General features: G+C 47.9%; 1 protein-coding gene across 12 annotated transcripts in view; it reads left to right on the top strand.

Annotated features, from left to right (window-relative positions):
- PCM1 (pericentriolar material 1) overlaps window positions 1-12,883 on the top strand; it is an 84,143-nt gene that overhangs the window by 20,034 nt on the left and 51,226 nt on the right. For all 12 annotated transcript variants that reach the window (XM_036764241.1, XM_036764242.1, XM_036764231.1 and 9 more), the window contains 8 exons: window positions 1,919-2,028; window positions 2,704-2,920; window positions 9,271-9,469; window positions 10,204-10,380; window positions 10,905-11,062; window positions 11,485-11,702; window positions 12,356-12,507; window positions 12,593-12,722. In XM_036764241.1, the coding sequence (XP_036620136.1) occupies window positions 1,919-2,028; window positions 2,704-2,920; window positions 9,271-9,469; window positions 10,204-10,380; window positions 10,905-11,062; window positions 11,485-11,702; window positions 12,356-12,507; window positions 12,593-12,722 (1,361 nt within the window). The remainder of the gene's footprint in view (window positions 1-1,918; window positions 2,029-2,703; window positions 2,921-9,270; window positions 9,470-10,203; window positions 10,381-10,904; window positions 11,063-11,484; window positions 11,703-12,355; window positions 12,508-12,592; window positions 12,723-12,883) is intronic.

Raw genomic sequence — 12,883 nt, forward strand, 5'->3', positions numbered from 1 at the left:
ATTAACTGCTTTGGGGAGGGCGAGGCACTAATGGGGAGTGGGATCAGGAAAGGCTTCCACCATGAGCCAAACCTTCAAGGAAGTGGCAGACACGAGGAGGAGGTGAGCGTAGCCATTGGCATGGCGTCAGATGGCGGATGTTTGGGGAAGTGGCTGCAAGTCAGTTTGGCAGGACTAGGGTGTTGAGAAAGTGCATAGCATGGAGTCTGCAAAGGAAAGCCGAAGCCAAGACAGCCATGTGTCCAGGGGGAAGAGGCACTGGGGCCCTCAGGATTCCTGAGCAGCACAAGGACCCGGGGAGACCTTGCCTCTAGATGTCAAGGCTATTTTTGTGGGCGTAGGGAAGGAAGTTGGGGCTCCAATCAGGTTGTTGCATGATAGCCCTCCAGGAGGTGGGAAGGACATGAACTAAGGTGGGACCCATGTTACATTACGGTGTGGGTATGGATGTGACCAAGACCTGGAGTGTAAGGAGAGGGAACATAGAGCCGGGACGCACTGGGTGGATGTGACTCCGGGATTGCAAACCTACGCGACTGGAAGGACAGCAGCCTCGCTAATGGAAGGAGAGAATTTTAGAGTTAGGGTTAGGTTTAAAAGGGAAGGCATGGAGCTTTGTTTTGGAGATGCAGTGGGATGTCTGGGAAGAAAGTCCAGCAAGCACTTGATGGCTACCTCCCAATTGGTCCTCTGCTCCAGGTCTATCCGCACTTTGATACATCCCCTGTCCAGCTGCCACAGTGCCACACCACCCCCTTGTTTAGTAAGCGCCTGTGGCTTCCTGTGGCCTGATGTCTCACATGAGCTTTTAAAGCCCTGGTGCCAGCCTGTCTTTGCAGCCTCTGGGGACTTGATTCTCGCATCCAACTGCCCTGGCCTTCTTGGTGCTTACATGGAGCGTGCTGTCCCCATCTCTGGTCCATGTCTCAGGCCAAACCCAGGTTCAGAAACAGGGAACAAGGGAGAAAAGGCCCCTCAGTCCTCCTTTGTAAACCCCAAGTGCTCATAGTGCCCAGCCAAGGGCCCCGGGTGCTGGGGGAGAGGTTTGGGCCAGCTGCTCAGGCAGAGGGAGAACCTTGGTCTGAATGATGAAAGGATTGCTTTGCATTGTGAGCACCCAGTTTGTAGTGGACTGTTCCCCCTTCCCCTCCCCACCCCCCCCCGTTTCCATTTTGTCAGTCAGGAAGCATTTTCTTAGTGCCTCTGTGTGTCTGGCACTGCACTAGGTGCAGGGGTTACAAAGACAAAGAAAGGCATCCCTTATGATCTGGGGTGGGGGGGGAAGATAGCATTCATAAGGAAGCTGAGAGAGGGCTGGGGGGCATGGGGGAGAAGTCAGAGGGCTGCACCTGCTTCTTGGAGGGGCTGCAGAACTCATGGTGCCTCTCTCTTCCAAGAGGCAGAGGGAGCCAGGGCTGAGTGCATCATGCAGGATGATGGGCCTCATTACCCACCCATCTGCATCCTTCCATTTTGTCTCTCCCAGCCCCAGCACTGTGCTCCGTGGTGTTTGACTGACTGTTGGTCTGATGTCTTAAGGGCAGTACTTCTGGCTTGAAGATGCCGTCATGCTGAGCAACAGCAGGCATCCCATCTAGGAATCTGCTCGATGCATGCATTAACCTTTTGCGTTGTGGCTGGCACCGGGGCTGGGCATCCGTCTCTATGCACTAGAAAGAGGGCTGAGCAGTGATCTCATCTCTGCCACAGCCCACACTCCATCCTCGTTTTGCTTATTTGTCAGTTGGTAATAGTTACCGTTGTAGATCAAGTGAGATCACCTGAATCAGTGCACACGCCAGCTGCTGCCAGGAGGGGCTACCCCTAGGGGCATGGAAGGAGGGAGGGGTTCTCAGGTGGGCTGTTCCTCCTCCTGGGGTCGATGGGAATGAAACGAGTCATGTTGTCTGCTTTCTAGTTGTAACAGAAACCACAGGCAGCATATCTGGTATTAGTATCACGTCTGAGCTCAATGAGGAACTGAACGACCTGATCCAGCGTTTCCATAATCAACTGCACGACTCTCAGGTACCTTTCATCTTAAGTAGCCCAGAATGAGGGGAAATCTCCCCTCCTTAGAAAGATGGCCCTTTGACTTAAGGAGAAGAATCATTGACTTCCCTTGGTGCACATGTGTGTTTGAGGGTTTGTCGTGGTGAATTATTTTGGGTTTTTTTTTAAATGACCATAACTTGTCTCTGAATATCCCCATGTGCCATTTGGGGAGGATTTTAAGTCAGACTTAACAAAGATCTGTAGGAGAAAACGTGTGTATAACTTGATCCTTTTTAGGGGGAATTGGTGAAGGTGATTGTTGGCAGGGAGGAACAGGGGTGGGAGGTGGGATGCCACGGTGCTGGAGTGATGGCAGACGAGGACGGAGGAGATTACTCTGTTAGAGCTCGCTAGACGGGATGTCAAGTTACCAGCCCCTCCTCTGGGCACCCAGGGCTAGGCATTCTCTACATATAAGACAAGGAGGGTTCAGCTCGTTCGGTGCCTTAGGGTCATTCAGTTTAGTAGTAGCCTTTGGCTCCCTCACAAGGGTTCACTTGACAGAGGCATAAGCCCTCTCTGGGTCCTGTGATCCTCATGTTTATAGTGTAAGCCAGAAAATAAGCTTACTTTATTCCAAGTAATTTAATACTTATTATAACACATAAACATATATCTGGATAAGCATACTTTTTGTTTCTTTTTAAGGCCCCAGCTGTTCCAGATAATAGGAGACAAGCAGAAAGCCTTTCATTAACCAGGGAGGTGTCCCAGAGCAGGAATTCGTCTGTCTCAGAACAGCTGTCTGATGAGAAAGTTCAGCTTTTTAGCAAAATGCGAGTGTTGCAAGAAAAGAAACAGAAAATGGACAAATTGCTTGGGGAACTTCACACACTTCGTGATCAGCATCTGAATAATTCTACTTGTGAGTACATCTAGGTCAGCCCCAGGGAGCCTACAGGACAGAGAGATTTGGTCCCTGGCTATCTTCAGGGGCTGCCAGGGTGGTGGGGAGGGACATGACATCCTCCTAGACCAAGGAATAACTGTGTAGAAAAGTCTTCTGGACTTGGCATCTACTCAGTCTGCAGACGTCATTTATTCACTTTTTTATTTGTTTATTTTTGGATTCTGTTTGATTTTGAGTTCCAAATTCTCCCACCCCCCTGGAGAAGACAAGAAGTACAAAATCCATTATGAACATGAAATCATACGAAACAGATTTCTCCATGCAGTTAGCCATGTTTCTTCCTCCCCACCCCTCCCAAAAAAAGTAAGAAAAGAGAAAACAAGTCTACTTCATTCTGCTCTCTGAGTTTGTCATTTTTTTTCTGGAGGTGTAGTAACATTTTTCATCCTGGGTCTTTTGGGATCGTCTTAGATCATTGTTTTGGTCAGAGTAGCCAAGTCATTTGCAGTTGATATGGTACAGTTCTGTTACTGTGTACAAGGGGTTCTTGGTTCTGCTCATTTCACTTTGCATCGGTTCCTATAGGTCTTATTTCTTTTTTTGTTTTAAATTTATTTTTAACTTAAGTACTAAAACTTAAATACACAATAAGAAAAGAAAAAAAAATTATAAACTTAAATAGAAAACAAGAAAAGAACAAAGGCCATGTACACAGCAAAACGTAAGAGAGGATTCAAACTATGCAGCAATAAATGTCCATTTCGAGAAAGCCTATATAATAAATACTGTGCATTGTGTTCAGAGCTGTCCATCTTTGCTTCCTTGTAAGTTTTCTTTTGTTCTCTGCTGTGCACTTTTTACTTTGATCTTTTTTTCCCCTTCTTCTCCCCCCTCCCCCAAGAGGGCTACGATTAAGTGCAGATATATTTATGTACATCATGTATACATGTGTGTATGTATATGTGTGTGTGTGTGTGTGTGTGTATATATATACACACATACATACACATGTATATACACACATAATATACGCAAACATGTGCATCCATACGCTTACATACATAGATCTATACTTCGATATCTAGAAACATCCTCATATACAGACAGACACGTGCATCTGCGTAAGGTCCTTGTTTATCCTCTGTTTCTCTGAGGATGGACACTGTTTTCCTTCAGAAGTCTAAGTCTTTCCATATTTTTCCAAGTCCACCAGCTCATCATGTCCTGCACCACAGCAGTGTTCCAACCCTATACTGTCTAGTTACTTTAAATAGTCTAAACCTATATTAGTATGACTGACACATAGTGTAGTTTCCCTTTTTTTCTCTTTTAATTAAATCTATTTTAGATTTAACTTTGAGATCATGATTACTACCCCTGCTTTTTTTTCCTAATAAGTTCTCCCTGATCTCTATTTTGTTTGCGTGGATCTCCTATTTCCCATCCCTCCTGACTCCTGTCCTCTTGACTTGACTTCTGCCTGCTGCCTTGCCCTCCTGTTACTTAACCTGCTCCCCTCTGAAGATCCCTCCCTTACCCCATTTCCATTGATCTAAACACCCTTCTGTACCCTCCCCCATCCTATTCCCTCACCCTCCTCTTTCTCTATAGTTAGAAGACTTTTATTCCCTTCTGAATATGTTTGTTGTTCTTTCTTTAGCCCAGATCTGATGTGCGCAGGGCTTCCTCTAAGATCCCTCCCTTATCCTCTCAGCCTTTTATAGCCTTCCAGATACATAGGTATTGTTCCCTCTTTGGCCCATTTCTGGTGGGACTAGGGCGCCAGAACTAGCAGCCCTCCCTCCCCCCACCTCATTCTCCTGTGCCCTTCTTTCCTCTTGCATCTCACTTGTATAAGCTAATTCCTCTTTTTACCTTTTCCGAACCAGTTACTTTTTAAATCACATCATACTCCAGTCTTTCTTTCGAACTACTCAATTACTAATCACAACCTGAGGCATATGTTTTACATTTTCTCGTGTGAAAGTCAAGTCTGTCTTTATTGAGTCTCTTGTAATTAGTCTTTGATGTGTACCTTATATTTCTCTCGGATCTTGTACGTCAGATTTTTTATTGAGTTTAGGTTTTTTTTACAACAGAATCCTGAAAGTCTAGCAGTTCATTGAATGTCCCTTTTTTTTTTAATGCAATTTATTTATTTAACATATTTGGTTTTCAGCATTGATTTTCACAACATTTTGAATTACAAATTTTCTCCCCATTTCTACCTTCCCCCCCACTCCAAGATGGCTTATATTCTGGTTGCCCTGTTCCCCAGTCAGCCCTCCCCTCTATCACCCTCCTCCCCTCTCATCCCCTTTTCCCTTCCTTTCTTGTAGGGCAAGATAAATTTCTACGCCCCATTGCCTGTGTATCTTATTTTTTAGTTGCATACAAAAACTTTTTTTGTTTTTGAACATCTGATTTTAAAACTTTGAGTTCCAAATTCCCTTCCCTCTTCCCTTCCCACCCACCCTCCCTAAGAAGTTGAGCAATTCAACCTAGGCCACACATGTATTATTATGTATAACCCTTCCACAATACTCATGTTGTGAAAGGCTAACTACATTTTGCTCCTTCCCAACCCATCCCGCTTTATTGAATTTTCTCCCTTGACCCTGTCCCCTTTCCAAAGTGTTTGTTTTGATTACCTCCACCCCCATGTGCCCTCCCCTCCATCATACCCCCCTTTTATTTTTTTTTTATCTTCCTCCCTCTTCTTTCCTGTGGGGTAAGATACCCAACTGAGTATGTATGGTATTCCCCCTCAGGCCAAATCTGATGAGAGCAAGGTTCACTCATTCCCCCCTCACCTGCCCTCTCCCCTCCTCCCATAGAACTGCTTCCTCTTGCCACCTTTATGCGAGATAATCCACCCCATTCTATCTCTCCCTATCTCCCTCTCTCAGTATGTTACTCTCTCATCCCTTAATTTCATTTTATTTCTTTTAGCTATCTTCCCTTCATCCTCAACTCACCCTGTGTCTGCTCTCTCTCTTTTACATATATATATATATATATATAAACACACATATATATATACACACATACATACACACACATACATATACACATAGATATATACATACATACCCATTCACTTATATATATACATAAACATATATATATATACATATGTGTGTGTGTGTGTATGTGTGTATATATATATATATATATATATATATATATATATATATATATATATGCATATTCCCTTCAACTACCCCAATACTGAGGTCTCATGAATCATACTCATCATCTTTCCATGTAGGAATGTAAACAAAACAGTTCAACTTTAGTAAGTCCCTTGCAATTTCCGTTTCTTGATTACCTTTTCATGCTTCTCTTGATTCTTGTGTTTGAAAGTCAAATTTTCTATTCAGTTCTGGTCTTTTCACTGAGAAAGCTTGAAAGTCCTCTATTTTATTGAAACTCCATATTTTGCCTTGGAACATGATACTCAGTTTTGCTGGGTAGGTGATTCTAGGTTTTAATCCTAGCTCCATTGACCTCCGGAATATCGCATTCCAAGCCCTTCGATCACTTAATGTAGAAGCTGCCAGATCTTGGGTTATTCTGATTGGGTTTCCACAATACTCAAATTGTTTCTTTCTGCCTGCTTGCAGTATTTTCTCCTTGATCTGGGAGCTCTGGAATTTGGCAACAATATTCCTAGGAGATTTCTTTTTGGGATCTATTTGAGGAGGCGATCGATGGATTCTTTCAATTTCTATTTTGCCCTGTGGCTCTAGAATATCAGGGCAGTTCTCCTTGACAATTTCCTGAAAGATGGTATCTAGGCTCTTTTTTTGATCATGGCTTTCAGGTAGTCCAATAATTTTTAAATTATCTCTCCTGGATCTATTTTCCAGGTCAGTGGTTTTTCCAAGGAGATATTTCACATTGTCTTCCATTTTTTCATTCCTTTGGTTCTGTTTTATAATATCCTGATTTCTCATAAAGTCACTAGCTTCCACTTGCTCCAATCTAATTTTTAAAGTAGTATTTTCTTCAGTGGTCTTTTGGACCTCCTTTTCCATTTGGCTAATTCTGCCTTTCAAGGCATTCTTCTCCTCATTGGCTTTTTGGAGCTCTTTTGCCATTTGAGTTAGTCTATTTTTTAAGGTGTTGTTTTCTTCAGTGTATTTTTCAGCATTTTTTTGGGTCTCCTTTAGCAAGTCATTGACTTGTTTTTCATGGTTTTCTCGCATCCTTCTCATTTCTCTTCCCAATTTTTCCTCTACTTCTCTAACTTGCTTTTCCAAATCCTTTTTGAGTTCTTCTATGGCCTGGGGCCAGTTCATGTTTTTCTTGGAGGCTTTGGTTGTAGGCTCTATGACTTTGTTAACTTCTTGCTTTATGTTTTGGTCTTCTTTGTCACCAAAGAAAGATTTCAAAGTCTGAGACTGAATCTGCGTCCGTTTTTGCTGCCTGGACATGTTCCCAGCCGACTTACTTGACCCTTGAGTTTTTCAGCAGGGTACGACTGCTTGTAGAGTTAAGAGAACTATGTTCCAAGCCTGGGTGGATGCGCCAGCTCTGCTACACCAGCACTCCTCCTTCCCCAAGAACCCCCAACCCGGACTGGACTTAGATCTTCAGCAGGCTCTGCACTCCTGCTCTGATCTGCCACTTAATTCCTCCCACCAGGTGGGCCTGGGGCTGGAAGTAACTGCAGCTGTAGTTCTGTAGCTGCCCCACCTCCTCTGCCCCCCCGGGGCAGGGGCCGAACCTCAAACTCCTTTATAACTCTGTCCCCAGCAGCTTTTCCCACTGACCTTCTCTGTTGTCTTTGGTGTTTGTGGGTTGAGAAGTCTGGTAACTGCTGCAGCTCACTGATTCAGGGCGCTAGGGCACGCTCCACCTGGCTCCTGGTCTGGTTGGTCCACACCGTCCACGCTGGGCTCTGCTCCGCTCCCAGCTCCCTGTGGGATAGACCTTACCCAGAGACCATCCAGGCTGTCCTGGGCTGGAGCCCTGCTTCTCTCTGCTCTTTTGTGGGTCTGCAGTTCTAGAATTGGTTGAGAGCCATTTTTATAGGTTTTTGGAAGGACTTGGCGGGGAGCTCACGCTAGTCCCTGCTTTCCAGCTGCCATCTTGGCTCCACCCCTGCCTCCTCTGGCAAGATCCAATCTACTGAGCTAGATCGAATCTGAGCCTCCTTTTCCTTTTTGATCTCTATGTAATATAAACCTAGCAGTGGTATTGCTGGGTTCAAGGGTATGCGCAGTTTTATAGCCCTTTGGGCACAGTTCTGCATACCTCTCCGGAATGTTTGGATCAGTCCACAACTCCACACACAGTTCAGTAGACATTTATGAAGCCGCTACTCTGTACCAGGTACCACGTTTCTCTTTGGTCTTTCACTACCGAACTCTGACCTTGAGAAAGTTCTTCTGCTTCTCAGGATCTCTGCATTTTGGTAAATAAAATGGCCTCGGGATAGGGTGGGTAATCACATCACACATTCCTTGTGTCCCCCCAAAGGTGAGAGTGCCAGTGACTCACAGCGTAGACCCTCGTCGAGTCTCATAGTGCCAGGGCTAGGGCTCAGAGGGTCGCAGACATAGAGGCGAAGGGCGATCTAGGTCAGCCCCAGCATTTTGTAAGTCAGTGACTCGCCTGAGGTCATAAGAGGATTTGAATCCAGGGCCTCTGATTCTGGGTTCAGTGCTCTTTGTTCCTTTTACCAAGAGGAAAATAAAATGGGGATGAAGTAAGAAGTTAGGGCACATACTGAAGTTTGGAATTTGGAAAAACCAGGTAAGAGGAAGGTTAATGATACTTAAAGCTGCCTTCTTTACGTTTCCTGAAGAGGTAGATGATTCAGTGGCTAGAGCAGGAGTTGGGAAGACCTGAGTGCGAATCCTTTCTTGGCTAGTCAGCCTCAGTTTCCTCACTTAGAAAATGAAGGCACTGGACCCTCTGACCTCCAAGGTCCCCCCCAGCTCTGACGCTGTGATTCTGTGAGGTCACATGGTTTCTGCTCCAGCCCACCCCAGCCGGCGCCCTCCCTGGACTTACCTCGGCTGACTCACTTGGCTCTTCTCATCCACTTGGGCTTGTTGTTTGGCCATTGGCGAGCTGTGGGAAGGTTGGGGTAGCAGTGAGTGTGGACCCATCAGGCCTTTATGAAGGGCTAGGGTTTGTAGGGATGCCTGAGCCCACCGAGAACTGCAGAGTGTTTCAATGGATGGGTCAGTGAGCAGATGGACGGATGGAGGGTGGGTGGGTAGGTGGGTGAGTAGGGAGGCGGGTAGATGGGGATGGGTCAGTGGGCAGATGGATGGATGGGTGGATGGCTTGGCATCACTGAACGTGGTCATACATTGGGTTCCAACGGATGCTGTTTTTCCCGTTCCTAGTTTTGCCTTCGCCTTCCCCTCAGAGGAGTGTGGATCAAAGGAGCACCGGTTCAGCGGCCTCTGCCCCAGTGGGCTTGGTCCCAGCTGCCAACGGAGAGTCCTCCAGTCATGCCCCCTCGGCCGCTTATCCCCCTGACGCAATGACTTCTCAGAACGAGAGTGAGAATGAAGAGCGTCTAAACCCGACAGAAAAGCTCCAGTAAGAACATGATACCTGGGGGGTGGGGGGGTACTCAGAGGGCTGTTTTTCTACCTCTGTCATAGGAAAGACATTTGGGAGCTAGGTTGTGCAGCTGTTAATGGTTCCTGCATGTTGTCATCAAGGGGAACAGCTGTTTATGCTTCTGGTCCTTCCAGGCGAATGCAGGCTGTGAAAGGGAAGGGCTGTTCTGAGTCACCTAACGTCACACACAGGGATCAGGATTCCTTTGTCGTTCCTCTGAATGGGGACTTTACGTGGAGTGGCTTCTGGTGGTGCTGGCTCTGTGGGGGGATTTCTGTAGATTGCAGGCTAAACCAGAAGCTCCTGTAAATGCATGCAGTCATCACCTGAACCCTTTTAGGGCTGGCCGAGGAGGCCAGTTCATTCTGCTTAAGGCTGACCTGCGTGACTCAGTAAGCACTCCTGTTAGTGCATTTGTCTGTGAGGATTTGGCTGAGATTAAATGGTTAGACATGAGGCAGCTGGGTGGAGCAGTGGAGAGAGCCATGAGGTCCAGAAGACCTGAGTTCAGATCCAGGTCATAACTGACTCTCAGCAAGCCGCTTGACTGCTGTCTGCCTCAGTTTCCTCATCTGTAAAATGTGTCGTTGTAGCACCTACCTCAAGATTATCAGGAGAACCGCCCAGATGAGATAATCTGTTTAGATCCCTAGGTGAATCGTAAAGCATTCTCTCAGTGCTACCTGTCATTATGGTTCCATGTCCTGTAGAAAACTGAATGAGGTTCGGAAGAGACTGAACGAATTAAGGGAATTAGTTCATTATTATGAACAGACATCAGATATGATGACCGATGCCGTGAATGAGAACACTAAAGACCAAGAAGAGACGGAGGAGTCTGAATACGACTCGGACCAGGAGAACCCAGGACCCGTTACCAATATCCGGTGAGAAGCAGGCTTCTGGTTCCTCCTTCTCTGGCCCCTCATTCCTCCTGGGCTGGGGTCCTGAGCCCCTTGTCTGAGGGTTGCGCTGTCTCTCTAAGTCGGGCACTTAGTATCTCTGTCCCCCACACCCTGGCTGAGGCCCTTCCATCTCTGGCTCCGGCCCCTCCTGGGCTTCAGGTGACCCTGACAGGGCACCTGGGAGTCAGTAAAGGCATTAATGTGCTCCCTGGGTGCCTGGCTCTGGGCCCTGCTCTCTGTGCACTCGAGCACCCAGAGTGGGTGGGGCAGCTGTGGGACGTGGGGCTTGGGTTTGCTCATCCTTCCCTAGTAGCTAGGTCCTCCTCCCTGCTGCTGCACTCCCAAATGAGCAGAAGTCAGGGGTTGCCATATCCACAGTGAAAGTGGGGGAGTGAATGCACCAAGACAGAATGGATCAGGGGTTCATCCTGAGACAGGAGGCTTTGACTGGGGTGAATGGGAGCCCTAAGAAGGAACTCCCTCTCAGCCACTCTGGTTCCCTTTAGAAACCCCCAAGGTGCTGCAGGCTGGGCTGAAGTGAACAGTAACACGAATGCGCAGTGCATCGCCAACAACAGGGACGGGAGAACCCTCAACACAAACTGTGAGATCAACAACAGATCCGTCACAAACCTACGCACCCTGAACATGTCCTCCTCTCTTGGTAAGTCAGCACTAGACCCCTGCCCTGCCTGCCTCATCTCCCCCCGCCCCGCTCCTGGGGCCAGCTTCCCTTCACCAGTGCCCCCCGGCTCTGGACGAAAGCTCTCTCTGATAGCGCAGGGCTGTCTCGCACACACCCCCGCACACCTCCAAAAGGCCGGCTTTGGCCTGCATAGTACTTCAGCCTGTCCAGTCTCTCACGCCTCTCCCTCACGAGTACCCTTTGACCCAGTGCCACCGGCCTCCTGGAAGTCCCAGCTTAGATCTCACCCTCCCCAACCCGTCTTCCTTCCAGAGCCTTCTCTCTTGTATAGAGATTATTTGTGCTTGTCCTTGCCATTGGATCATCTGTATCCCCTGTGCCTGAAATAGAGTAGGCACTTAATGAATGCTTCTCCACTGAGGAGTTGGTTTTCCATGTAGATTGCCGGTATAATAGAGAGGGAGCACAAGATACGGATGGAGGCCAAGGTGAAGATGAGGAGGAGGAGGACGGAGGCAGCGAGGCCTCATTATCCAGTCACCGGAGCAGCTTGGGGGACGATGCCCCCGAGGATGCTGACTTTGAACAGAAGGTCAGCAGGCTGATGGCCGCCAAGCAGAAGCTGAGACAGCTACAGGATCTGGTCACTATGGTGCAGGTGAGGCTGGGGGTCAGTCTCCTGTGTCATGTAATGCTGACTTGGCGTTTCCTGGGAAGAGGTGACCCCAACATGAAGGATGAGGTGGTGTCCACTAGAAAGACCCATTGGAACGAAAGTGGCAAACGACAAAGGGCTGAGCGTGGCTCTGGAGCTTCTGGGACCTGGTGATTTGTCTGTGCATCCCTCCTCCCGCCCCCATTCTTTATAGGCCTGTTCTTCTGTTCTTGCTTGAGTCGGTGAGGATTCCATTAGAGCAGCAGTTGGCCCTCGGGCTTTCTTTACCTGTTTATGACTAAACTTTATTTTAAAATGTACAAACTATTCTCAGTTTGGGGGCCACACGGAAGCCCTCAGCGAGCCAGAGTTTTGGCTGACACCTGCGTTAGGTGAGGGCAGTGTGGACACCCTGCAGTTGAAGGGGGCGTCTGGCCTTCTCTCCTCACTGGGGTCTCGGATGGTTTAGTGTCCTTTCCCAGATCACTTGCACCTTCATGTTCTTGTCAGAATTGTACTCTTCATTTGCTGCCTTGGCTCTGTGGGTGTTCTAAGAATGGTACAGAAAGGCTGTGGAGGTGTTGGTTTGATTGACCTCTGTGGGTGTCAGGATCCCATTGATGGAGCTGGTCACTCTCGGGTCACTTCTGTCACAGGAGGATGATGGCGAGCCTGGCGCTGTCTCAGCCAGCACGTCTAACTTGGGGGACTTTTTCCCGGCTGAGGAGGCGGAGGCCAAGCAGCACTCCAACAACTCGAGAGCCAACAGCAGTAAAGTGCAGGAGGCTGGGCTCAACGACAAGGCGAGGTATGCCCTGGCGACTTCTGGCTTTGGCTGTGGCTGCTGCCGGTGCCCACTTGGGGGCCAATTGTGTCACCTCCTCTTATTGCAGAGAGAAGTTCTATGAAGCCAAGTTGCAGCAGCAGCAGAAAGAGCTTCGACAGCTGCAGGAAGAAAGGAAGATGTTGATTGAGATTCAAGAAAAAATCCAGGCCCTCCAGAAGGCGTGTCCTGACCTCCAGGTAGCTCTGGCACCTAACTGCCCTAGCCTGAGGCGGGTGTCTGGTGCTGATGGGGGTGAGGGGCTCAGAGAGACTTAGCCTCAGCCCTGAAGGGCCTCCGTGGCCACTCGTGATCCCGATGCTGAGGCCCTGGGTGATTCCTTGTTCTTGGCTCCCATTGT

Source organism: Trichosurus vulpecula, chromosome 6 (assembly GCF_011100635.1).
Source record: "Trichosurus vulpecula isolate mTriVul1 chromosome 6, mTriVul1.pri, whole genome shotgun sequence".
NCBI lineage: Eukaryota > Metazoa > Chordata > Mammalia > Diprotodontia > Phalangeridae > Trichosurus > Trichosurus vulpecula.